The sequence below is a fragment of the Lupinus angustifolius genome, chromosome LG06 (genome assembly GCF_001865875.1).
Source record: "Lupinus angustifolius cultivar Tanjil chromosome LG06, LupAngTanjil_v1.0, whole genome shotgun sequence".
NCBI lineage: Eukaryota > Viridiplantae > Streptophyta > Magnoliopsida > Fabales > Fabaceae > Lupinus > Lupinus angustifolius.
In genome coordinates this window covers 10,457,545-10,484,537 of record NC_032014.1, presented here as the reverse complement: position 1 = coordinate 10,484,537, position 26,993 = coordinate 10,457,545, and the positions used below count along the sequence as shown (strand labels likewise).

At 35.2% G+C, this 26,993-nt stretch overlaps 2 protein-coding genes and 1 non-coding gene across 7 annotated transcripts in view; all 3 read right to left on the bottom strand.

Annotated features, from left to right (window-relative positions):
- The window catches only part of LOC109349774 (peptidyl-tRNA hydrolase, chloroplastic-like), an 11,117-nt gene extending 8,674 nt beyond the window's left edge, over positions 1–2,443 (bottom strand). The window contains exons 1-2 of one of the 3 annotated variants that reach the window (XM_019590735.1): positions 2,105–2,443; positions 1,574–1,658 (exon numbers count right to left, since the gene is read on the bottom strand). In XM_019590735.1, the coding sequence (XP_019446280.1) occupies positions 1,574–1,658; positions 2,105–2,335 (316 nt within the window). In that variant the 5' untranslated portion in view covers positions 2,336–2,443. The remainder of the gene's footprint in view (positions 1–1,573; positions 1,659–2,104) is intronic. The other 2 variants (XM_019590734.1, XM_019590733.1) reach the window with 2 other exon arrangements.
- TRNAD-GUC lies at positions 2,426–2,497 on the bottom strand. The gene has a single exon. It is a non-coding gene; the product is annotated as a tRNA-Asp (tRNA).
- Positions 4,352–23,155, bottom strand: LOC109349772 (DENN domain and WD repeat-containing protein SCD1). 3 transcript variants are annotated; one of them, XM_019590730.1, is made up of 31 exons: positions 22,605–23,151; positions 22,353–22,450; positions 20,567–20,768; positions 20,132–20,273; positions 19,942–20,042; positions 18,645–18,708; positions 18,058–18,171; positions 16,841–17,061; positions 14,568–14,622; positions 14,385–14,468; positions 13,954–14,149; positions 13,733–13,862; positions 13,570–13,612; positions 13,426–13,470; positions 12,363–12,438; positions 12,161–12,234; positions 12,010–12,060; positions 11,037–11,194; positions 10,885–10,932; positions 9,757–9,814; positions 9,564–9,647; positions 7,496–7,757; positions 7,204–7,400; positions 7,015–7,079; positions 6,790–6,913; positions 6,489–6,670; positions 6,308–6,379; positions 6,065–6,225; positions 5,900–5,941; positions 5,249–5,457; positions 4,352–4,765 (listed from the first exon to the last, which is right to left on the bottom strand). In XM_019590730.1, exons 1-31 carry the CDS (start codon positions 22,772–22,774, stop codon positions 4,670–4,672), a joined length of 3,624 nt encoding a protein of 1,207 aa, XP_019446275.1. In that variant the 5' UTR covers positions 22,775–23,151; the 3' UTR covers positions 4,352–4,669. The 3 variants fall into 3 exon arrangements, with proteins under 3 accessions (XP_019446275.1, XP_019446274.1, XP_019446276.1); XM_019590729.1 differs by having other exon boundaries at positions 22,353–22,446; positions 22,601–23,150; XM_019590731.1 differs by lacking the exons at positions 4,352–4,765; positions 5,249–5,457; positions 5,900–5,941; positions 6,065–6,225; positions 6,308–6,379 and having other exon boundaries at positions 6,520–6,683; positions 22,353–22,446; positions 22,601–23,155.

The window sequence follows — 26,993 nt, the reverse complement described above, 5'->3', positions numbered from 1 at the left end:
CGATTTACTAGGAAAATTGTTTCTAACAAAATTCAAGGGTCTAGAATAATTGTTAGGAATAATTTTCTTTTGTAAAATTAGGTTCTTTTCCTCAATCATGATAGATTTTTGGATTACCTCCGAGAGTGTATGATGCTCATGCAACTTAACTTCCGCTTTGATCTCTTCCTTAAGGCCATTCAAGAAAATTCCCCTTACAAATTCTTGATCAATTTCCCTCAAGGCTCCCACAAATTTCTCGAATTCTTCCACATACTCTTCCACCGTGCCTAACTGTTTCAAAGCTAAGAGTTGCTCGAAGGGATTCTGCACCATAGAAGGTTGAAATCTTCTAACCACCGCCAATTTGAACCCTTCCCATGTAGGATTTGGAGTGCATCGGCTCCACCATTGGTACCAACTAAGAGCCTTTCCCTCAAGTGCCACCAATGTTGCTTGCATCCTTTCTGTCTCCGTCACCTCTTTTAGTAACCTCTCAAGCCTTTGAGTCCATCCAAAAGCATCATCTCCCGAGAAAATTGGAATTTCCAACTTTCGCCACTTTTCTCTGCCTCGCTGTTCATGATTTTCACTTTCTCCTCCTATTCCACTGCCTTCATCATGCCAATTAGGAATTCTATGTCTCTCGGTTAGTGCAACCAATGCTTCCTCCAAACGCTTCGTCCTGGCCTCATACAGTTCCAGACGAGTCCTCTGTTCTTCCCTTTCCCGTCGCAACTCCTCTCGTTCTTGAATCCAGTCATCCGAATTTCTGGCCATGCTTCTCGTCAATACCATGCGCATAAAACAGAATTGCAGCGTGTTCTTAGGGCACCAGATCGGTGCTCTGATACCAGTGTTAGAACTGGTATTATTTCAGAAATTGTAAGTAGATAAACAATATAGAAATTCCCAACAAGGAATCAGATTGATTCTAGGTTGGTAATATTTTATTGAATGCAGAAAGTATTACAAGAAATACAGAAAAGTACTACACTGATTTCCCTCCCAAACCAGTTGAAACCAAAACTGAACTCCCCATGAGTCAGTTATTCCTATTCTTATTATTTTCCCCCTTAACAAGAGGTGTGTAAACCTCTATTTATTCATCCTAAACTGCTGTCCTAATACACATGCTTAATAATAGGCTTAGGCACATTAAGGAGTGTACTCCTATCAATTGGCATCATTTATCATCATGCATAAAATTGAATCCAAAATGTTTCTAACACGTGGTAATGGTGACTGGTTCCCGCATCACGCCTTACACGTTAAATGCAATGTAAGAAAGATCATAAAAGAACAAGGATTCATGATACAGACACAAGCCTGCACTATATCTAATGCTATTCAATTTGAATCATGCATTCATCTCTACTACAATGTAAACTGTAATGAATGCATCAATTTTTTAACAGTAAAGTCAATGTGGAAAATACTATGAATGCCGTTACACCCTGTCCCGAAAAAACAGTGGAAGGTGGCATTGAGGAAGAGAGCAGCCACAATTTCACCAACGAATGCTGTGATTTCATGTTAAGTTCTATGATATGATAGGTAATGAACTAAAGATAAAACTGAAAGCTTTTTCTACCTTTTCCAAACAGGGCTTTGAAGGAAACACTGTTCATAGATATTCCTTCAGCTTCTGCTATTGCATCAACCATCTCAAAACCCACCTGAAAGAAAACTCTAATACAAGGTCAGATAAGGAAAAATTGAAATGAGTTCCAATCCAACTTACACAGCAGCACACACTGCTATTAAAAAAAGAGTGATTACCAAGTGTACCAATTTGATCCCCACTCAAGCATCACAAATATGACTCAAAATAGGGGTGAAAAAATGCTAAAAATGACTAATTTGACCCGCATTTGATAGTTTCTGGATCATTCCAGGCTTTTCAAATTTTCAGGGACGAAATTGGTATGCGTAAAACTTTTGGCGACTACTAAATAAAAACCTAGTCCCAACAAAAGCAACAATCATCAATTACAGACTTGAGTCTTTCTGTCTGTTTGAATTTTGAATATTAGCTTAAGAGATTCGACAAAGTTTTACATTGACAGTTTAAGCCGGAAAAAAAGTAATGAATAATGGAAAGTATGGATATGAAAGTACTGACATTGTGGCGTGTAGCATTAAAAGTCTTGCCAGGATTACCGAGGCCGACAATAAGCCATGGTGCATTTTTCTGGTTGGAGGCGGTATCTGTGGTGATAGGTGAAGAAAATTGATTGGAGAGAAGAGATATAATTGATGAGGATGAAGGAGAGACTAGAGTGAGGGGTTTTGAGAAACGAAAGTAACGGTGGAATCTGGGGAAGTTCATTGAAGAAAAAGCACAAGCGTTCATGCTTCAGAATTGTGTGGTAGAAGCATAAACCCTATAAAAGAATGAAGTAGGGAATGAAGAAGGTTCAAACAGAAACATCACAAAAACTAACGCCGTTGCCGGGGATCGAACCCGGGTCACCCGCGTGACAGGCGGAAATACTTACCACTATACTACAACGACTTGATGTTTATTGTTTTACACCCGGTGATATACATACGCTAAAGCTAACATATTGTCTACACATTAAATAAGATTTTACATGATAAATTTTGTTTTACTAAAGGGTACTTAAAATCCTTACATGGTAATTATGTAAATTAAACATACAATTAAAATACATGGTAATCTATGTGTATTTTTTGAAACATATACTTTTTTTTAGTAGATGTAACAATCTTACAATTACTTCAACCTCACCACCTTCTGAAATTATATGCAAGGTGAGCCAAGGGACTTAAGCTAAGAAGAGATTGAGTGAAGAAGGGGCCTAATGGGAGTTTTTTTTATTTTTTATTTTGTAATATGAAAGAGAATGTCATGATGCAAAAATCTAGATATGGATGTGACCTTTGTTGATTGACGATGCCTCAATGTGGGTTACGATAATCTCATCCAAATATGGTAAATTCAGTAGTGCATCTGCCCCGGGGTTATCAAAGGTCTAGGCAATGGAAGTAGTCTAGGCAATGGTTATTAAATTAATGCATTGGTTCGTGGTTATTTGGTCAATTTAGTTGATAAAGAATGACAAAGTTTTCCCTAATGGTCAGATCAACTATATACAGATAATAGACTTAATTTAATTCTGGCCCTGGAAGTAGTCTTGTGCGAAAACAAAAAAAAAGGTAATTTCCCATGTTAATAATCCTACATGTATCAAAAGTTAGGTATGACTATATGAGTCCAACATTTGAATTTAGATTACGAGTTAGCGCCTTTGTGCTAATGAGTTCCATTGTTTATAAAAAAACAATTCTAAGCCTATTGGTAGTAATAAACTTTTTATAAAACTTTATCATAAATTATGGTTATTAATAAAATATTAATCTCAAGATCCTTAGTTTTTCTAACTGCTCTTGCTTCTACACATTAGACCAATATTCATTTGATCTACTCTATTGGATCTTTGGTTTTCTTCAGGCCTGTACAAACCACTAAGATGAAATTCTATTATATTTTTTACAATAAAAATTACCCCAACTTTATATTCTCTCCTGACCCCATATATGCACCCCACAAAAAATGCAGCGTACGGACTCTACCCCTCGAGATTACCATAAGATCTGTAAGCAGTAGAATAACACCAATAAAAGGGATGAGGAAATACTTGTATGACAAATATGGGCTAAGGGGAGCGCATTGTATGACAATTATTGTTATAACTTGATCCAAATCAGAGTTGACATACCTATTAAGAAGAATGGGAAAAAACGACGAACCTAACATTTGCAATCAAGATTTCTACGTAAGAAATGGATATTCATCTCAAAAAAGTATTACAAAATTTATATCAAAGACCTAACTATATGCACATAATCTCCTTGGTGATTCCACACCTTGAATACTCGCCACAAACTTCCGAAGATTGTCTGCTGTAAATAGTTTGTATCATATCTCACTGTAGTTAAAATTATTAAAAAGGGCAGCCCAATGCATTAAACTCCCGGATACAGCCTTAACTCGTAAGCGGACTGTTTCAACTTTCAACCTTAGCATTTATGCCGAGCCTCACCCTCTTACCGTAAATAAAATCTAGTAAAATAAAAATGGACCATGCTTTAACAAATTTCTTTCCCATTTACATTTAAGAAATTTTAGAAAATTCATTCAATATTTCATCATCATGAGTCATTACCATGCTCCTCATACAGCAACCTCCGCCTAGTGTGAAGTCAAGCTCTGGCAAGCAATCTAAAGGAAACCTGGCTAGTTGTCCATTCAAGGCTTGAATGTCTTGCATCAGTTGGTTTGTTTAATACATTCTAAAATTATCAAGCATGCCAACAATCAAGCTACGTAGAAGTAAACATAATGTTAATTGCAAAATCAACTGATGCTTTAATTCTAGACCACAATAGAATTTATCCACACTAACAAAATTTGTTCTTTGTTGCAGTATGCACAATTGTACATTCAGTATACTACAGCACTCTCTAATCACAATAATGAAACTGTTTTCAGAAGATATTATCACATCCAGACTTGAGTTCCTAGCATGGACTCATCAGATATCTTGCCCATTATATACTTGTACGAAATAAACAAAAATATTGGAGAGAAACCACTTTCATTAAGTACCTTGCTTTCACCTGTAAAATTGTTACAAAAGTCAACATGACTATATACACAAGCTCAGATATTGATGGTCGCATCCCACAATCTTAGAAGACCATTACGACCACCGCTGCATATCCTTTTCCTCTCCAGGTCTGAAGCTATGCATCTCACCTGGATATCATAGCAATAAATAATAAATGGAGGTAAAGAGTGTTAAACAGGAGTACAATGACATATAACATTCTCCAGCCATATACACATTGTTATATGGCAAACAATCTGTATAAGTTTTAGTGAAATATGAATTTAAAGTAAAAACAATTGTCGTTGAAGGAAATTTCATAAAGAAAAGAATAATAAATGTTAAACTTAAGCCAAGAGATGGATAGATATTTAAATTTTTAACTTCAGTGCTGGTGTGCTACAGTTATTATCTATAGAAGTAAAGTAACCTCTCTAAAACAAATTATTTGTCTGCGATCAATAACACCTCAAATAATAGGGAATGGTAGTAGTGATCATGTGATAATCGTTACATGTACATCTCACATGTAGAAAATTTGTGCATGAACCAGAAAATAAAGTTCATCTTGGAGGCAAAGAATAACCATTTTGGACTATGAAACAGAACAGAAAAGCCAAAAAACTGCATACCATAGCAACTGTTTTTTGTGGTGTTCTGTAAAGCTGCCAACCAGCCATCTTGGACCCAGTGCCAGAGAAACCACCTAGTCTTTCTTGGGGCCGATGAAAGAGAGACAGAGAATTATCAGCTGCTCCAATACCTAACCAGTGCTCCCCAGCATTGATAGATAATATGGCAGCATTGTGAATTGTTACATTTTTTGCACATCTAATACCTCCTGCACAGCCATGAGTATAATATTACCAGGTCATCTCAAATGCCTTTTGATTTTGCACAGAAGAAAGAAATGCATGGGCATAACACTAACAAGTAATATTCTTGCATATGATATACACTACTACATATTCATTACAAGATTGCTTTGCAGTAATGATAAGGACACCATATGGGTGTAGTAGAAATGTCATGATAATATTTTACAACGGGACATTAGATTAATGAATGCGTGCAGGGTAAGCAACAATAGGATGCTCTTAACATACTGATGTTTCTTGGTTATTGCAACCTTACAGGTCTGTATATTTACCAAAACATAACAGAAGCTAGACATCAAGAAAGAAAATTAATGTCATGAACCATCTCTCCCAAAACCTTAAGCTATTAGGTGAAGACATGGCTTTATCATATTAGATGTCTAACAAATAAAAAGATTGTCATACCCTCATCATTTTCCCAAAACCGTAGGAGACCATCACTTGAACCTGGAATGGAAATTTAAGATTTTAGCAAGCACCAGATATAAACTTCCTTGAGCAACTCACTTCAAGAACTCAACAAATAAATAGATCAAATGATAGCATAGCCAAATATTGGAGATGACGTACCTGTCATTATTCCTCTGTCTAAAGAAGAATATTCAACACATAATATTGGCCCTGCATGGCATGCTAGGACAGCATCACACGTTCCTCGGGAAACAGACCATATTCTTGCTGTCCAATCATCACTACCAGTAATTAAAGTGTCGCCAACCATTCTTATAGACCTGTGATATTTTTCATATAGGATCATAAATTTGTTTACATTTGTAAACATGCAGTATTAAACGACTAAGTTTTATTTTTTACCGTATCCATTGAGTATGTCCTGAAAGTTTATGCATCTGCTTACCAGCACGAATGTCCCATATATTAGCAACCCTGGGAGATAAGCACGTCAGACTTTAAAGCTTACCCAATCAATGTATAACAAATATCTGAGTGGCACAAAGAAAAATCAGCATCCAAGCTTGTAATTTTTTTAACATACACGTCTCTTCCAGAAGCAGCCAAGAGTCCTACATTGTCATCATATTCCATGCATAAAACAGCACTAGAGCAACGACCAACAGTTGCAACACATCTATCAGTTCTAACATCCCACATCTTCACAGTGCCATCATGGGATGCAGTTAGGACACGTTCACCTGAGAGCATGCGTACACAGCTGACCTACAAAGGTTAGCTAGAATTAAGTTTCAATCGTCCAGAGTATTTTTATTGAATTCACAAAACTCCTACACTGTTTATTATATATAGAACAAACATAAATATTTAAAAAATAATAGTACCGGTCCATCATGGCCTTTAAGCTCTTCTAGAAGTTGAGTTGTTTGCTTATCCCATACCAAAACAGACTTATCATCAGATCCTGACACCACCTTCCCCCTATCTGAATTTATAGCACGGACAGTTCTACATTTAAATCAGAATCATGGTTGCACATAAATATTTATTCAAAGATGTGGACAATGATACAGGAAATTTAATATGTGGGATAGAAAGAGAGAGAGAACCTAGTATGCCCTTTTAAAGTTGCCCTGAGTTCAGAACCACGAAGACTGGGATCCCAGATCTTAACCTGTGCATTTGCATGAGTTATCATGCACAACATATCATATCACTGTGGGTATCACAAGGCAATGAAACAATTTTTTGCAGACTGACTCAACATCATAAGAATAAAGTAAGAGCTTGACACTTACAGAGCAGTCTGTGCTTCCACTAATAAAGAAACCAGCATCTTCACGGTCACCCACCAAATCCCAAACCTCTCTCTTTGTAACACAATGGAGAGCGGTAATGGCACCATTATGACCCCTAAGTATGCGAACATTGGTTTGAAGCTTCTTCTGCCCACCAGTTGTTAGATCTTGTTTGCGAGGAGTTCCATTCTCATTTGCTATAATTTTAAGGCAGTAGGCAAAGTGATAATGGTATTTTATTCAAGAATAAAGGAGACATAGCTGCACTCATGGGTAGTGTTATAACAAGTACCTGAATTGCCTCCATCAGAAGTCCATCTACGGACACGGTTAAATGAGCTGGATCTAGATGTTGTATTTCGGGTGAACATACTTTGCACCCAGTTTCTACCGACACCAGTTGCCTCAGCAGGTTGCTGGTCCTCATCATTCACATCTTTTGAATGTGGGGATGGTAATGCAAGTGATAACACAGACTGTGCTTTCATTGAGGAGATTCCCCAGTATCCATTACGTAGTTGTTGGATATGAGATAAGAACCCTCTAATTTTTATCTGAATCAATGACACCAGGAAGATTCAGTCATAATTCATTAATGACCCCAATTTTCTTGTTGTGTGAAATCAAGACAAATAGATAAACTAATACATTAATAAAGGAACATTCAAAAGAAAGAGAACTTATCCAATTGTTATGGTGACCATTAACTATTAACATGATGGATACAAGAAAAAATGTAGCACCATAGACAATTATTCGTTGCAAGGAAAGTTCACCCCTTTGTTATGGTTTTTATTCCTTCCTCCACTCTTTTGCAGTGCCGTTCTACACTTTCTCTATTAGTGCAGCTCTGTTATGTCAATAGTTCTCTAGATTTAGCGATCCAAGTCGCATTCCGCTGCGCACAAGTACGGCAAAGAATTGTGAATCGGTTCGCGCAAACTGGGCAAGTTATGCGATTCTATTTTATTTATTTTAGAAAAATGTGGTCGCGAAGGATCGAGCTCATGATGACATAGTCATAGAGGCTCTGATTCCATGTATGGTTCCATCTCAAAATCAATTGGCAATGAGATGAGAAGCAAAATGGATATTTAAACAATACCCGAGGCAATAAAGTCAGGCTATTTGGGACGTTCCAACAATTATACCATTATATTGGAACTTGAAGGTTTCTATTCTTAGCATTTCATAGCTCGGAAATTACCAACCTACTAGATATAGTATATTTTGGTATTCCTTCTACAAGTGATTGCTATGTACACAGAGTCCACAATCTTTATTGTAGTTTCCGCATCAATTGCAGCAGTACATTTTTTGTTTTCATTACATATGCTAACATATAATTAAAAATCGCTTCTTCAAATAATGATTTTGCACGAAAAGACTCGATTCACAATGGTGTCAAATAGGACTGCAATCACATACTTCCACATTTTTTATAACATCAAATTCGTCAGTAAAAAGAAAAATCAGAAGTATATCAACACACAGAAAGTTGAAAATTGTTGTATTCCTTTGGAAATAAACATTTAACTTGAAATGAACCCAAAAATGAAAATGGTTCAATGCATATTTTGTTTTTATTTTTTGTTGTTGCAGGGGGTAATTGTTTTTGTTCAAGAGCTTTCTCAACAATACCAACAAGTTGTTGGTCTAGTAGTGTAAGGCTCTGCTATATCCCCAGGATGACTAAAAGGTCAAGAGTTCATTCCTGGGAACGACACTTGTTGAGGGTGGCAGCCACGTATCCCGAAAGGCATTAGTTCCTTACCGAAAAAGTTGAGGGGATACTCTTGGTAGTACCCAAAAAAAAAGCTTTCTCAACAATAAGTTTGTAACTATACTGTTTTGAACACAAAAAGCCCAAATTTTTTCCATTCCTTTAGGAATAGAAACCTTTAAATGAATCCAAAAATGAAAATGGCTCAATGCATGTTTGGTTTTGATTACCTTTTTGGGGGAATTGATTTTGTTCAAAAGCTCTCTCAAAAAGATTGTAACTAAAGTGTTTTGAACACACAAAAAAGCCAATCACAAGGAATCTTTGTAAAGGGCTACTTCCATCTATTCTTTACACCTCAAGATTAATTCACTTTAACTTCTAATTCAGCAAGTATGTCTTTTTTTCCAATACCTTGTAAGCTGGCAAATGAATGTCCCAATTTCTTAGATAAATATTTAAAATTTCATGAAGCCCATTATCCGGTCCCTAATCTCTATACTCCCCAAAGATCTTCGCAGGGTCTAAAATTAGTGTCTTGTATAGGTGTTAGTGGGTAAAAAGGACCAAAATGCTTTTATTTACCATAGTTTCGATTGCGAAAATTTATATGTTTTGAAAATAGAATTTGACTTACAAACTGTTTGGATCCAATGTTGTTCCTTTCTGCAATTGTTTCCAGCATGTACCAAGCATCATTATCAGGAAGTCCCAACCCAGCCTTCATAAAAGGCAAAAGAGGCTCAGCGTTCGAAAGCACAAAAACATACAACTTAAACAGAATTTCAAAAGGTAATGGTAATTTGAAAACATAAATATCCAAACAATACCATGTGTGATGCCAACACAACAAGCTGTGCTGTCACTAGAGATGCATAGTTGGCTGACCTGGCAAAAAAACTAAAGTCACAAAAACAGTCTGTTGAACAACATAGATGCATCCAACTTCCTTTTATTTACAAAACTTGGATGTTTAGGTAAATGGTCAGAAAGAATATATATACATCTACATAGTTATTGAGTTGATGTTATCATATACAGCACAATTATTAGGGTGGGAAACCCTTCTGTGGGGTTAGCATGGCAGGGATATGGAAAGCAGGGTGCAAAGTGGCAGGGATTGAGAAATACAGTCAGCAGATATTTTCTTTATCCAAGTAGCATCAACCTACTTATCACCCAAGATATGTTCCAAGACTGTATGCATATAGAATATAGAATGACTTACTGTTTTTTGTAAGATTATATTTAGGCTTAAATATACCTTTGGTTTTTATCTTATTGGCAAGTTTCAATTTGGTCATTTCATCATAACGGTGACATTATATTTAGGCTTAACTATACCTTCCGTCTTTTATCTTATTGGCAACTTTCAATTTGGTCCTTCATTTCTTAAATGAATTTCTTTGGTTGTTTATTTTTTTCAAGGTTCAATTTGGTCATTTCGTCATAATGGTGTTAGTTTTCCTTAGAGTATTCTGCAAAGTCCTCCATCACAGGAAGCTCGATTGAACAGGAAAAATCACCACAACATTCATTTTCTCACTCCCTTTATCTCATCTTCTCTCTTCTTTTTCTTCTTCTTATGAGAGAGTTTTCTTCAATTTTTGCCAGTTTCTGGTGAGAAATTTCGGCCAAAGCTAAACCCGTTGTGACAGAAGGGCCAAATTGGTACTTCAAGAAATGGACCAACAACTAAAAAAAATTAGATAAAAACTTATATAACATACAACTAAAAATTGAAACTTATATAACATACAACTAAAAATTGAAACTTGCAAATAAGATAAATGGCCAAATGTTTATTTATGCCTCATATTTATATTTATATAACATACAACTAAAAAAAATTAGGGTAAAAGAAGACAATACTAATGAGGATATAACTGATAAAATAAGGTAGAGAATGAGGAACCCATGTATAACAAAACAAAAATTATATGCATGAAAGTCCTTACTTGTTTGAAGATTGCTCCATTAAATGATCAAAATAACCTTCCCAAAACCTACAAGGAAAGTGCTTTAACTAAGTTAAACACTCAGTTCATGACCAAAACACAAAAATTTCCACTAATGAAATCATGAAGGAATAAAGAAATGTAATACATACCGTAACTCTTCCCAAATAGAAAGAGAAATTAGATGGCGCTGGACATAGTCCGGCACATTATTATTATCTTTCTTATACATATCAGAAGAAACTTCAAGGGCATCTCTAATGGTCAACCAGTCATTTCGTGATGTTGCACGATTGATAGCTGTTTTGAGCTGAAAGAAACAAATTTGAAAAGAAACAAAATTTAGAAAAAAGCCTTTGAAAAATATAAAGTCAATTATAAGTTACAGAGGGAACTTATCATACTATATAGTCCTTTTTTGTAAATATTTCCAGCCATTTGGTAGCACTTAATTTAGGCTTAACTCAATTATAAAAAACAAATTTGGTCCCCTTAATCCCAATTGCAGCAAATTTTCCCTTAATCAAATGTGGCATTGTTTTGCTAAATATGTCCAGATGAAGGGTGGCATGTGGCCAATAAAGAGTCATTCTTCTCCAGATACCACCCCATTTTTGGCACCATGTCAAAGAAATGCCGCTGGCTCATCATTTCCTGAAGTCTTTGGACAAAATGATTGTACTTAATTAAATAAACAAGATATATTCATGATGATAATAACCCAAGAGTGTGATGGGGATATTTTTCTGGTATGAGACAATCTGTATCTAGATTTTACTTTTGTCCTTTGACTAATCCAAGTCAATCTGGGAAGATCCATTTAAGGAGGCAAATCATTCCAGCACCTACTTTTTCTGTCAGTAAGACTCAAATCTGAGACAAGGACGGGGTGGGAGGAGTAAGGAAACAGGTTCGAAATGTTAATCAAGGGAGATGTGTCACCCAAGTTGATAAATTTACCTCAAGTTCATTCCGCGGCATATCAAGACTTCTACACCATTAAATGTCCTTCACAATTAAATATTCCTACTCTTTTCTGTATCAATTTTTATAAGCCTTTCTTTTTATGTAACATACATATGAAGAATTATAAAGTAAAAACAAAAAGGCAGAGCATTTGCTTACCAATTCTTTCACAGCAATAAACTGTTCGTCAGTGAGCTGACAGTGCCAACCCTGACAAAAATGTTCCAGCATGAGCATCATTGTCCCAGAACAGGACATCATAAACAAAGATGTAAAAAATTATAACTGTTAGCTAAATAAAACTACTAACCGAATGAATATGCTCACTTATACATTCAACAAAACCACTACCGCCAATCCCTTCAGCATCAGATTCAATCAAAGCTGCAAAACCAAACACACAATCACTTGTAGGGAAGCTCTCCAGATTACTAACGTAGAATACTTTTTCTGTAAAAAAAGAAGTTTTCACTCTACACAGCAAAAAATAGAGATCTGATAAAATGTGATACCAAGTATTGTTCCATATTCAAAGGAAGAGAGAGGATCATCTGTTGCTCCCAGTTTAAGAAGCCGCAACCATAAACCCTGTGTGATGAAACATAATATAAGAGAAAAGAAAATACTCTACAAATTGAAACATAATGAAACTACGAATGTGAACAATACAGAAAGCATGTGAACAACAAAAAAGATCTAAACTTCAATTCGACTTTTTTGTTAGACCTGATGTTAGAGTTAGACCCGTACATCTATCCTCCCAGGTTCCACCAAGTAAGAGCCTCGTACATTGGCCGTCCTTTTTTTAGACCCAACATTGTTAGAGGAGCTCTAGGATCTAAGGCATTTGTATCTAGGATATAAGATCATGGTGTACTTTGTAGGAGAGAAAACGGGTATCAAGTTAGGACGCATCATTTTCTAGCGCACCAATTTTTCTAAAGTAACTAAAGGGAAGTCCAAACTACTAGAATTATTTTGATGCTAACCAAGGGCATCCCATCATCCTGTGGGTAAGGAATTAATCTCTATCAGGGTTCGTAGTTGCCCCTCCCAGCAAGTGTTGCTCCTGGGGTCCAAACTACTAGAATGGATGGGCCTAATTCTACCCTTAAAACTTTAAAGGCTATGCAACATAAGACTTTGCATAATACTCTACTGTGGGGTTTGAAGAATGGCAGTCTTATAGATAATTTGAAGTTAAGAGTTTGCATAAGACTCTATTGTGGATACCCTAAGAAACACACAACAAAGGAAGAGAAAATCTTGTAGCTTTCATGTTAAATTATTCCAGCCATTGTGGGGATTGGCAACATGCTTGCCTTGTGACATAGATGTCATGGGTTCAAATCTTGGAAACAACCTCTACGCTTGCGATGGTAAGACTATGTATATCTATCCTCCCCAAACCCCATTAGGTAGGAGCCTTGTGCAATAGGCTGCTCTGTTCATTGTGGGGACTGACAAATTCATGTAAACCTTAATGAGGATGAAACCAACCAATCAGCCATGGTTGATCTATCTAACACGGGGAGAGATAGAGATAGAAAGAGTATATAAGACCAAAGAAGCTACCTGCAGTTTAACCTTAATATCCAGAACCATGCGCTCCCTTTCTGCCTGAAACCAAAAAATTAATAATGTCAGAGACCATCTGCATGTATGTTATATTAACACACAAGCAGCATTAATATATTAGGCCTGGTAATGTTGACTTACAGCTCTCTCAAGCGGACTAAGAGCATCTGCTAAAGGATCCTTACTGCTCAACACAGAAGATAAAATTTAAGATGGAGAGAGACACAAGCAGAGGAAGAAAAAAAGGTGAACTGTATAAGAGAGCAAGACAATCAGTTTATTTGAAGGGCATTGCTTGCATTACCTTGGTGTATGTCTTCCCGAGTACTCAAAGGCATTACTAACTGCTGCAAGAATCTGTTTCCTCTTTTCTTCTTGCTCTTCAGTTCTGATGTTTGAGGGAAACCTATCATAAGTGTATTTGCCACCAGACCCTGAAGAAATAAGAAGTAATAACTACATCCACATGTCTATATTTGCAAATTAATTTAATTCAATTTTTTTGCTACAAATCATCCATTTTACCTGATAGTCCAATATCAGAATCTGATACTGTTAAAATCTCAGGCTCTACTGAAGACGAAGGAAGGATTGACATAGGGTTTTGACCCCTTCCCATCGCATCTTGTAGCTTATCAAGCAAGTTATTGCTGTTTTCATCAGAACCTAACCCCCTCTCCAAATAATCCAAGAAACCATGAGAGTCAAGGAACTGAGCTATCTGTTAAAATCAAATTTAACATTAGTGTAGAGGCAAAAAATTTCTGCATTGATATGAAGAATACAATTAGTGTTACACTCATAAATCAAGCAAAGGGAAGCCAACCACTACATAGAATATTCATTAGTACATCAATGAATCTAACCATCATAATCACCAAGATAAGGATCATTTTGTTTTAAGCCATTGGTCTGCTAATTGGAGAACAAAAATCCATGCTATGACCTAAATTTACCATGGGTTCTGATGGTTGGTTTGTAGCTCGTGAACGCTTCTTAAGAAATGCTTGAGTGTTGAATACATTAGTAGCACCATTTTCCTGAAAATAATTTTAAAAAATAAAAGCCAAAGCTTAAAAAGATTTATGCCATGGAAGAGCGAAGCCCAGATATTTGAAACACAAGTAGAAAATTCATACTAGGAAATTGCGATAGCCACTTAAAAGTGTTGCAAAGAACTTTAGGAATATCAGCCTGCACACAAGACATGATGACAAGAAGACATATCAGACTAAATACACTAGTTATTGGACTATTAAAAGTGTTGCTAAATAAGAATGCAATGCGCACGGAAAATTTTATTGAACCACATCATGATGGTTGAAAAGGGCTACTTCGAGGATGAAATCAATCACACGATTAGCCAGGGCATATCTAATAAGAAGCACATATCAATCATCAAATAAAAATTTCATGATGTGATGTTAATAGAAGTTTCATCACCATCTTAAATGCCAAGAAAGTCATATGACTTTTTTTTGTGTGTAAATCATCTGGTAATCGGACACCACAAGGGCACAAGGACAACAAAGCTCTCCCTACCAGGAAAGTTTTATTACTGTAGCTTATAATTACAGTACAAAGTACAAAGATAACTCTCATCTTTAAATGTCTAATTTTCTTGTTTTTTTGTTCCATGCCACTCCCTCAGGTCCTTTACATAGAAGCTTTTTGACTAGTTGAAATTGGTTAATATAGTTAGAAGCATTAAATTTGTCAACAGTCAATTGTATTTTTATGTAACTGCCCTTCATTATTGGGACTCACTCCCTTTCTCTTTCCACCCAATTAATGGTTTATGGACTTATTCTCTTTCCACTCAATTAATAAAGTTAACTTTGTAAAAAAAGTAATTAATGCACTCGAAATTATGAAAAGGGTCATTTAAAGGACAAAAATCAAAGAGTAAATGTCCATTTCAGTTCCTCATGTTCTTTTTTCAACCTTACCAGTTTGGTCCCTCAAAAATTGGAAAACCTAAAATGGTCCCCAAGAATATCAAATGTGGGTCAAAATTCAAATAGTCCTTTTTCGCATTTTTAAAACATGTCATAGGGACTAATTTGACCCACATTTGATATTTTTGGGGACAATTTTGAGTTTTTCAATTTTTAAGGGACCAAACTGGTAAGGTCGAAAAACATGAGGGACTAAAATGAACATTTACTCAAAATTAAATCAAATAACACATGCACAAACTTCTCCCCAATTTGTTTTTGATAAACAAAAATAATAATAATAAGAAAAGCAAAACAATGTTGCAAACCAAGTCCATCTCATATATGCATGAACAACCCTCTCACTGTTGAGCTAGAAGTTCAGCATACCTTGTATCAAGATGATGACTGAGATTGATACCATAAGATATAAATACAACAATGATATAACACAGACTTTAAATGCAGAGTGATAAGAAAATAATACTTCAGACATATCTAATGTGTGCATGCTCAGCTACTTTGTAGAAGACAATTAAATTAAAAGAATAGACAAAATTTAGTCAGAAGACCTGAACCCATGACTACAGTGATATTCAGGATAGACCAGGGCTTCAAGTTCAGCTGTGTTAGACAATTTCAATACTACATTTAGGAATGTATTACAAAATCATCAAAGTTTAGTATTTCAATTTCAATTCAAACATCTAGTTTAACTGATTATATTTGATATAGGACATAATGAAGGATTCCTCCTCTTCTTAAATAAGGAATTGGCAATGGAATATTCTAAAAGGTAAGTTTAGGATTACCCAATCAATCATCCTTCTAATCTAGCCATCAAGCCAGAGCTCAAAAAGCTGGGATTTCAATAAGCAATCAGGTTTTTGATATGGTATCAAACCCTATGCATCCAAGTGGCCAGGACTTCAATCCTTGCCAGTTGCCACCCCGATTCCACAATAATTGAATTAAATTGCAGCACATGGTAAAGTGTGCCTGTTTATTATGAAAGCTACAAACTCAAAATGGGAGCATTACAGCTTTGAAACAATTTCTAGGACTCCACCTAATAGTTTAAGATTTGAGGAGAGTTGGTCATTGAAATCTACAAATTCAGACTTTGTCTATAGATTAGTAACACGATTCTTTTTCATTTACAAACATAAAAGCATTACCAACACCATTAAATTAAACAATAATAGCAAAAATTCCAACCAGATATTCCTCAGAAGTCTCTCTGCAATAGAATTACTAAGAACCTTCCGGAATGAAAAAAATAAAGGATACCATATTTTTCTCTCTAGAGAAGTAGAGAGCAATATCAAGAAAAAGCTTCATGAAGAGTTTTACGATCTTGCATCTTGCTGACTTCAATATGATATATTCAAATTCAAAAATGACAGCTAATTTTAAAAGGTTCCTAAATCAGTAATTCATGGATAACAGTGAATAATCTATCACCCAAGCATCACCTGAGCTGAAGGTCGTGATCTTCTCCCCATTGCTTAGCCCCAGATTTAGGATAATGCTCAGGTACACTCCATATTCCAGTATTCATCTCATCAATTCCAATTACATTGGGATATAGTAACTTCGTTATCTCACCACGCAAAAAGCTGAGTTCTGGCTCAGGAATAGGTGGGATTTCTTCTGATGTAGTGATACGATTATATTCAAGATCCACGACAACTACCTACAAGAGTGCTAAAAGACATCATTTTTATCAAAGCAAAAACATAATTTCTTCACATGCATGCTTAACCATAATGTTGAATATTGAAAACCATTTACCAATTAGAAATAAAGAATGCACAGGTCACCAGATAGTCGAACATAAGTGATAGATGCCACAGGTAAAGAAGCGAGGGAAAGGGTTCAAACAAGACCAAGAATATGATACTTCTACAGTGTTCTTGGTAGGAGAAAACAGGATATAAAACTTCTAAAGATACATGGAAAAAAAATGTAATTTTACACACATCTCTCTTTCTGCTCTTCCATTTTCCAACTTCTCAGTTTGACTTCAACCAACCCCAGGCTTAAGGATAGTTAGCCATGAACTGAGAAGTTGTCCACCTACGGCCTATAGGAAAAGATCATGCATAAACTACCTCAATCCTGGATTCACAATGAGCATCATCACAATCATTCTATATGCATTCTAATGATGGTGAGATTGAGAACATGCACTCTCAAGCACCAACAACAACAATCAAGCCTTAATCCCACTAAGCGGGGTCAGCTACATGGATTGAACGACGTCATAATGCTCTATCATAAATCATGTTCTGATCCTAAAAATCTATGTCATTTTTACATGTTCCTCTAATAGTCATCATTTTCAATTAAAAGGTCGGCTCAGTGCACGAAGCTCCCACTTAGTGGGGTCTGAGGAGGGTAGATGTACGCAACCTTACCCCTATAAGTGGGAGAGACTACTTCCAGAATTTGAGCTTGTGACCGATGGTCACTAAGCAACAATCTTACTATTGTGTCAAGCTCGCCCACTAATCATCATTTTCCATTCCAAGCAGAAAATTAGTAGCTATAAGACTATAACTGATCAAGAGAAGAATGAAAAAAAATCCACCCAACTGGTAGCCAACAACTAAATGAATGCATAATCCAGAAAATGGGTTTTCTGTAAGTGGTGGTGGTAGTGGTGGGGATCAAAAGAAGTATGACTTACACCATCCATTGACAGAGTAGAGGTATCAACACCCGAATAGAGGCCCATCATATATGGTGTAGGAGCATCAATATAATCTACTCCACTGAAAAACAGCAACGGAATGTATACATGCTTGAGGACAACAAAAACCCAAGAAAGAGGGATTAGAATTGAGTTAACAAAGAGTAACAGTATTTTTAGAAATTATTATGACATGTTCTTATCAAATATGATGTGCAAGGAAAGACAAAGCAAATCAGCTATAACAAAAAGAGAGTAATGCTGACATGTTCTTATCAAATATGATGCTGACATAAAAACAGGAACAAAATAACTTGAAAGAGAGTAATGCTGAATAGTGAATATTATTTCAGAATTAATTTTCCATAATAGGTTTCATTGCAATATAGAGACTACGACATTAATTACTTCCAAAAATAAAGCTAAAAATAAGGCAAAAAATGAATTGTCCTAATTGTCATACAATCTACAATAGTTACCAAAATATTCTATTTGTGGGACCATGGAGTCTTACAACAAAAAATATTGAGTCCAGAAATAAGTGGAACACTCAAGTCAAGTCTGACAAAGATGTTATGCCTCACCTGCCATCGGAATGGGTAGATTAAGTGACAAATGGCCTCTGATGCAAGAGTTAGAAGCGAATACCTGCCAAAATAAGGTATAGACGAAACAGTTGAAAATAGTGTTTAAATGACATCTTACCAAACAACCATGTTAAATTTGAGGGAGAATTATGATCAACCTGTAATATTTACTACATAATGTAACTAGTCACTTTAGTAGTTGGTCCATTGGTCCTTAGCACTAATTCTTCATAAAAATTATAATACGAGAAGTATTGACCAAAGTCATAAATAGCAGTACATATATCAACCCAAAGACATGAATTCTTTAAGATGATTCTTCTTAGACCCCATGCAATCTAGATGTCCCACCATTACCATGTACTACTAATTATGATATAACTTCATTGTAGTTGAAAAATATAAAAATGATGGGCTATTTCAGTCATACCGCAACAGCCTTGTCAACTCCCTACAGTGAAAAATAACATATAGAATAAAAAATGGATAAGGTCATTTTGGAGGGGCCAGGCAGACTAAGGTGTGAACACCACCATGGATCAATATAGGCTTTCTGACACCATTTCACCAAATGCAACTATCAGACTTCATTTGTCAAAATATTATAGAATCAATATTCAGGGGTGTCCAAATGAATTTCAAATGAGACCAGTATTTTTTTATATAAAAATAATTTCATTAAGAAATAAGAGGATTAAAAAGATAGGTGGATAAGATATCCTCCACCAAAACAGTACTAAAGAAGAAAGTCAAAAAAGCAGCAGAAGAAAACTCAAGACAAATAATCACAATGGCAGCCCAATCTCTAAGTAGATCTGAAACAGCAACCCCCTAAAATGGACAATGAGTCAAGCACTAAACAGAATAAAAAACCTTATTCTATCAACATTTCTATTGACATTGAAAAGCCTTAAAAATCCAATATTCATCTCCAAGCACGCAATCAGAATTATCAAGACTAAGCATAGAGCAAACACAAGTAAAACTTAACAATTGTTTATATTAGAATATTGTATTAAGAGCTTTGTTATATTGGCTTAGTTTGTTATTAATTCTGTTGATCAGTTAGATAAGTTGTTAGATTGTAAAATGGTGAGCTGGCAGGTTGTTGTTACTGCTCAGCCACTATATATAAGTAGCTCTTGCTACTATTGTAACTTGAACTTTTGAGAAATAGAAATCAGAGTTGCATTCTCATTCTCTTCCTCTCACTCTCTCTATTTCTGAATATTACAGTTTACATTGGAGAGGTCAATTTTGACCCAAAATCAATAGTCTTAAGTAAGAAGAATACTTGTTAGCTCGAAGTAAAATCCTCCTCTCAAGCAACACTGCTGTAAAAAGTCTCATTAAATTATCAACATCCAAGCACTGCACCAGAGGCTGAAATGATATCTGCTCAACAAAGTTTAGGACAGTTGTTAACCAATGAAGCAGAAGCAAACAGCTAGTAAAGCCCAAAAAGAGGTTTTAGGGGTCCATACATCGACATGGGGAAGCCCATCGACTGGTGGAGACTCTACAGAAAGCAGACAACTGTCAATAGCAAAAAGAACTCTCTCCTTTCCAGGAGTTGGCAAAGGCACACTGGACACCATATGTGCTATAACATCCCATAATGGCTTGCTGAAATTGTTGTAGAGCTGGGAACATTAAAAGCAATAGAAACACAATACAATGGAATTTTATGTTTAATCTAAGAACTTCTGGTCACATTTGTGAAGCACATCTAAAGCAAAACTCACAGTATGAGATTTCAAAGGGAGAAAATAATTAAACTCAGTTACATGTTGACTTTAAAAAAGTCAAAAATGATTATTATTTTATTAACTAGTATCTGATATATAGGGCATACACAAAAGTTGTCACAATCTCAAGTAAAAAACCAGGTGAAGTTTTTGCGACCATAATACCCTTACCTACTTCCGTTTGGGGAAAAACACAGAGCAAATAACTCCTCCAAAGCACTCCTAAGCACACGGAAACTAGGCAAGCGTGAAACTAGACAGATGCATTTTTCAGCATATGAATTTGCCTGTATGTGGTAGGCCTCTGCAATATCCTCACAGACCGGATCACGGAAAGAAATGCAGCTAACATAGATTTTTGAACCATCTCCCTCTGTATCATACTTATAGGTCAATATTATATCAGAGAATAAGACTCAAACCATAATGACACAAGCAAACATACAAACTTATTGCACAATCAACTCATAAAATGTGTAGAAATTGTTGTCAGAAATAAAAAAGGAAAGGTTAGTGTAAATGCGAAATGTTGAATATTTTGCAGCCTCACAATGCTCTTTCACAACATATTTGTGTTATGTGTATAAATGGTGAGCCTCAGTGCAATGGTAAGGTTGTTGCTTAGTGACCAAGAGGTCACGGCTTCAAATCCTGGAAAAAGTCTCTCCGCTTGCGGAGGAAGGGGAAGAATGCATGCATCTACACTCCAAAGACCCTATTAGGTGGCACCCTCGTGAATTAGGCCGTCCTTTTATATAGCAAGGGTTCAGAACCAGAGGTGCATTTATTACTTCATTATAAGGTGGCTGCTTTCCTTCGGAAAGAGTTGTCTGGTTTGCTGGAGGAGTCTTGGGGGCACGCATCCCTTCACTTTGGAATGGTTTATCTTACTTTGATTAAAAGCTTTAAGAATAACAAAGGCCAAAAAATTCTGCTGGTATGTAGTTTTTGCTGTTCATTGGTGTATTTGGTTAAGGCATAACTTCCTATCCTTGCTCCATGATTTGCTTTGCACATGGCTATGTTCACAGCTTCTCTCTGGTGCTTTGCGCATGGCTTCTTCAAGGGAGTTCTGATTTCCAATATGCAGAGATTGAGGGAACCTTGTTGCATTCTTGACTCTAAAGTTTTCCTTGTCTTTATTTTAATAACTTCTTTTAATAACACGAATAACACTAAGGAAGAGAACAGTGATGTACAGTAGCAGAGGATAAGATATCAATTGAGCAAAGTACACCAATCTCTCTCAACATTCAATAAAGAAACACCTCTAAAATAGTCACTAGCTCAGCTATAAGGAGACTACTTTATCCCATAGTAAAAAGCAGTAACAGAAAGAAGCTATCACATAAACTTAGATATCCTTTCCCTAGTTGTACATTACTAATTTTATCTCCTATAAAATCTCCATTATTGACAAACTTTATGACTGCTGACTTTTGTATTCATATACATTGTCACGTCGCCCTAATCAAATTAACCACTCAATAATTGCTTCTTCCGTACTTCCAGAGAGCCTCTCAAGTCTCAACTAATACCACATCTTGAGTAAAACAACAGTGCAACATATGTACAATCTCTAATCACAAATCAACAGTACACAATTACCACACTCCTCAGGTTTACAACATAATTAAGTTAACCATGCTAGCCTACTAGGAAGCACATATATGGTCATATGGATGCAGAAACGGAAATAGTTACAACAAGATATGGGAAAACTGAAAATAATTGAAAGATATATAGTCAAAAAGTATCTAAGTATCTCATACAATACATATCATTTCAAACCAGTATGTATCATTTTTGAAGTGTTGATGCTACATAGTAACCGTCTAAGCAGGAGCTTCAATAATCAATGTCTAACTTCCTAATCTACTTCCACCAAAACCTAAACTACAACAATTGATATATAAGAAAAAGTGAATAGATAATTATATTGTTTGTACACACATACCGGTCAAAACGATTGGATAGCTCCGTGGAAATGTGGAAGGGTCATTGGAATCAAATCCTGAAGAATATAACTCAACACCAGCCGGTAGAACACACTGAAATCAACAATCAATCATACACATCAGATTCACCAATGTAATAATAAGACATGATTCATGAACACTTGAAAAATCAAATAATCGAGTTCATAAAATGCGAAAACACAGAACGAGATCTTCGTTACCGTCGAAGAAGTTAGTTAAAACTCACAGTAGGAAGTTGAGGAGGCGGAGGAGGGTAGAGAGTGTGGTCCGAAGGAGGATACTGATCAAGAAGAGAAGGAAGGTAGAAACAACCGGTTCCATGGTAGCCTTTGTTACCGTCAACGGTTCGAATCTCCGGTCCGATCCCGCAAACCACGAAGTATTCGAAGATTCGAGCCATTTTGATTTTGATTTTGAGTTATCAGAAACTGTTCTTCGTTATTCAATGGCGGAAATTGAAGGAACGCGAAAACGTTCGATCTTCGATGTTCTCCCCTTTTCTCCTCACTCTCTTTGAAACCGGGAGAGAAGGGGGTGCAATGAGATCTGGCTCTCTCTCTCTTTATAGCGGTTATTGCGATGTGGTGAAATTGAATGTGAATTTGGATTTAATTTGTTCGGTTTTTAAGTTGGATTTGTAGTGACATGAGGAGTTCTGTAATGAAATGGAAATTGAGGTGCTGGGGTATCACAATTCACAACTTGTTCATTTCTGTTATGTGGAGGGATTGATTGGGAACAAGAGAAGGAAAAGCAGGGTAACAATAAAACAAAAAGAATAGAAAAAGAAAAGAGAGAAAAAACAAATATGCAACTAAGAAAAGGTCCAGTTTTGTAAAGGCTGGTTACAGGTTACAAATGGGCTTCAAAGACATTTACACTACTAAATCACAATTAGTGGATTAGTCCCTCTAGTTAATTATTACTTATTGTTCTCACTTTGGTTTTTCAGTTGGAAAAGTGTACTAACACAACTTTTAAATTTTTGGACATTTACAAATTGCTATCATGAACATTTAAATTATCACAATTGGTTCTTAAATTTTTACAATTATGTCAATAAATCCTACAAGCTAATATTCATTAGGTTATTAATGACAATGATGTGGACAAATATTGACCTTCCAAGTTTTATCTTAAATGTTGTAGTTTCAATGTGCAAACTGTTTTTTCCTATAAATGTTTTGTTCATAAAAGTATAAATGATTTTAAATCTCTATAAAAGTTGAAGCGAGATTAAAAATTAATAAAATAAACAAATGATTGTGATTTTTTATTATACTCTCTCACCTTTGTTGAGTAAGGAACATCTTTCAACAAGTGTTATTCCCAGGAATTGAATCTTCGATCTTGGGATCCAGTAGGGTCTTACACCACTAGAAAATAATTGTAATTGTGTTGATGAAAGTTGGATTTAAATATATATGAATCTTTCTCAATTAGTAGCTTAATGAGAAATCGGTGAAAGGACTTATTGGTATAAATATAATAGTTTAAGAGTCAATCAAGAAGATTATAAGTTCATGGTGTTTCTTTATAAATGGTCAAAAAGTTTAAGGGGATTAGTGAGTTTTTATCACCAAAATAATGGGTCCTCTCAAATTTATTTTTGTTTGTCAAGTTACTCCTATTGTTAAATTTGAATCTTTTAAAAAAAATCCTTAACTTTTATTCCTTGTTTTAGTTGATTATTTTAGTTTTAATTAATATTAATGATGTGTCAACTCCTATTTGGTTATGTCACCAATTAGTTTGAAAAGTGTCAATATGCTTAAGCTTATGCAAATTATAGACATGATGCACAAGGGATGGATCCCCAAAGTGAACAAATAATGTCATAGATGGAACTAACATCAACACTATTGTACTATATACGATTGTGGAGACAACTAAATGCTAATAATGTCATTAAGTGAAGTTAACTTTTAAGGCATCTAAGGTGATAAAAATCCTTTAGTTGAGATAGAAAATGAAGTTGGAATTATGAGAATGGTTGAAATGAATGATTTAATTAAGTTGTGTTACTTGAATATGGTGGTAAATGAGACCAACGTTGAAACGGTTATACATGTTGAAGTAGGAATTATAAGAATGAATGAATGATTGAAGTGAAGGATTTAATTAAGTTGCATGTCTTATTTAAACATGATAGTAAATGAGACCAACATTTTAAATCTAGATCCAGTTTTTGAAGTTGCTGAAATTGTATTATAATTATGATGTCACAATATATAGTGTATAATGTTAATATTATGGAAGTATTTGAAATTACAATCTCAATTTAAAATATTCAAAAAGTCTAGCTTTGTACGTGTAGGAACATTATTGATTCCAAGAGAAGCTAGAGAAGACATTACAATTGATGGCTATTACATAAAGAAAAAGACACGTATCACAATAAATGCTTGGACCATAGGGAGGGACCCTAATGTATAATGCTGAAAATATTTACCCTCAGAGTTCTATGAATAAGAAAATAAACTCTAGAGCTCAAGCAGATTTTATGTTTATAACATTTGGTTTGGTTCTAAGGTTGTCCTGGAATTCATATGGGTTTGGTTAATGGCTCAATTGGTACATTGTTTTAACAGGAAACTTCCATGTAATGTTAGCCCAGCCAATTTGAATATGCAGGAGAAATTTGGACTCATAATACCAAGAGCTCAGCATTTGAAGGCAATGCCAACTTAACGTTTAGCTAGTGATGTTAAGCATCATGGATGAATATAATTGGTCGAAGTAAGCCAAATTTGATGTTTGTATACAATAAGAATAAGTTAATGAATATTTGTAATAATATATATGGACGAATATTTAATTTTATTTATATATATATATATATATATTATAGCCAATTCTAAATAGTTATTTCTAAGCTGCATTGAATTCCATTTTACCATTGTATTGAGAAATTTGAAAATGCACTCTTCTTAATCATTGTTTTTTTTTTTTGTAGATTTATGGCAAGTTGGCAACCTTTCATTTAACAAATACAAAGAAAGATAAATAGTTGAGTAAGAAGAGACACTAGGGTTAGGACTGAGGAGAGTTGAAGACAGTACTTAATCTGCAAACAAATAAAATTCTGTACAAAATTGAGAAAAACCTTAATCTTATGGTTAGTTTGGGAGTTAAATTTTATAGGGATATGAAGATAAAGTGAAGGTTTAAGAGTTATAAAATACACTTTGAGATGATTATCAAATATTCAATTTCTCTTCTTTCCCCTCCTAAATCTAACTCTCAAACAAACTCTTAAAGTAGGGGTATAATTATGTCTATTTTACATGCCCCACTTTAAAAATTTTTCCTTACACTATTGTCCAAACACATTAATGTGAGGTATCATTGGATACGTGATGTTTTGGATGCTAGATTGTTGGAATTGGCTAAGGTTCATACAGATGATAATGGTGATGATATGATGACTAAGGCCTTATCAAGGTGAAAGTTTGAAACTTGTTGTCAGATTGTCGGTTTGGGGATTCTCTTCGCATAGTTGTAAGGGGGAGATATGTTGGGTTTGGGCTCTCTTCTTATATGGAGAAAGACTTTGTTGGGCAAAACTCACTTGTCCCACTTAATCTAATTGATAGGGGTCATATGTGGCAAGGGTGTGAAGGGAATTTATGCAAAAAGAGGCAATTGAAAAGTGTGAGAGAAAATAAGAAAACTTAACTCGCATGAACTTCCAGCAATCGTGGGAAATTCGCGACTGCGTCTTCGTTCACCATTGGATTTGGCTGAAATTTAGACAGCAGGTTCACATCTTATAGTTCTTCATTCTAAACTTTTGGATCGGTGTGACAACGTCCGAGGTGGTAGAATACGAGTTGTTACAACAGTTGTTTTTCTGGTTTTTCTTGTTCTCATTTTCAAGCTTGTTGCTCTGTTGCATGCCGTATTGTTGAGAACATTTTGTACTGTATTTTAGAGACACTCTTGTATTCCTATTTTGATTATAGTGGAGCTTTATTGACTGGCTTGAGCTCGTAGTTTTTACTTCTCACATTGGGAAGGTTTTTCAGGTTAAAATTCTGGTGTCCCTTGTGTGTTACTACATTATTTAATATTGCTCCTCATAGATTCTAGCAAGTTGGAGAAATTATTATCTATCACATGTACTCTATTAGAATTTTCATTATTATTATTTAAATTTCCTATCACACATGACATGCGGACATGACTCCATATGACTTAGACATGGTTGAGATATTCAGTTCTATTTTTCAGTTAGAGTTTAATTTCACAAATTCATGCAAACTACTCATGCTCTTCAGTGTTATTAGTTCATTTCTAATGGCTTGGCAATATATTGATTCTAATATCATGGGTATTCAATGAGTTAGACTCCTTTCCATTTGAGAGGGAAGTGCTATATAAAAGTAAAGAAAAATTAATACATATTGACATTTATATCTTTTTATTTAAAATGCTATTATATATTTACCTTTAAAATATAAAGAAAAAAATCATTTGTCCCTCCATTACTCTCACTCGTATTTCAATATGTCTGAAATGTTGATGCACGTGATATGTAGATGAGTTGGCCTCGTGAAGAACAAAATGGTAATTTTCCCACGAGATTCTAGAATAACAACTTGGTGAAGTTGTGATAT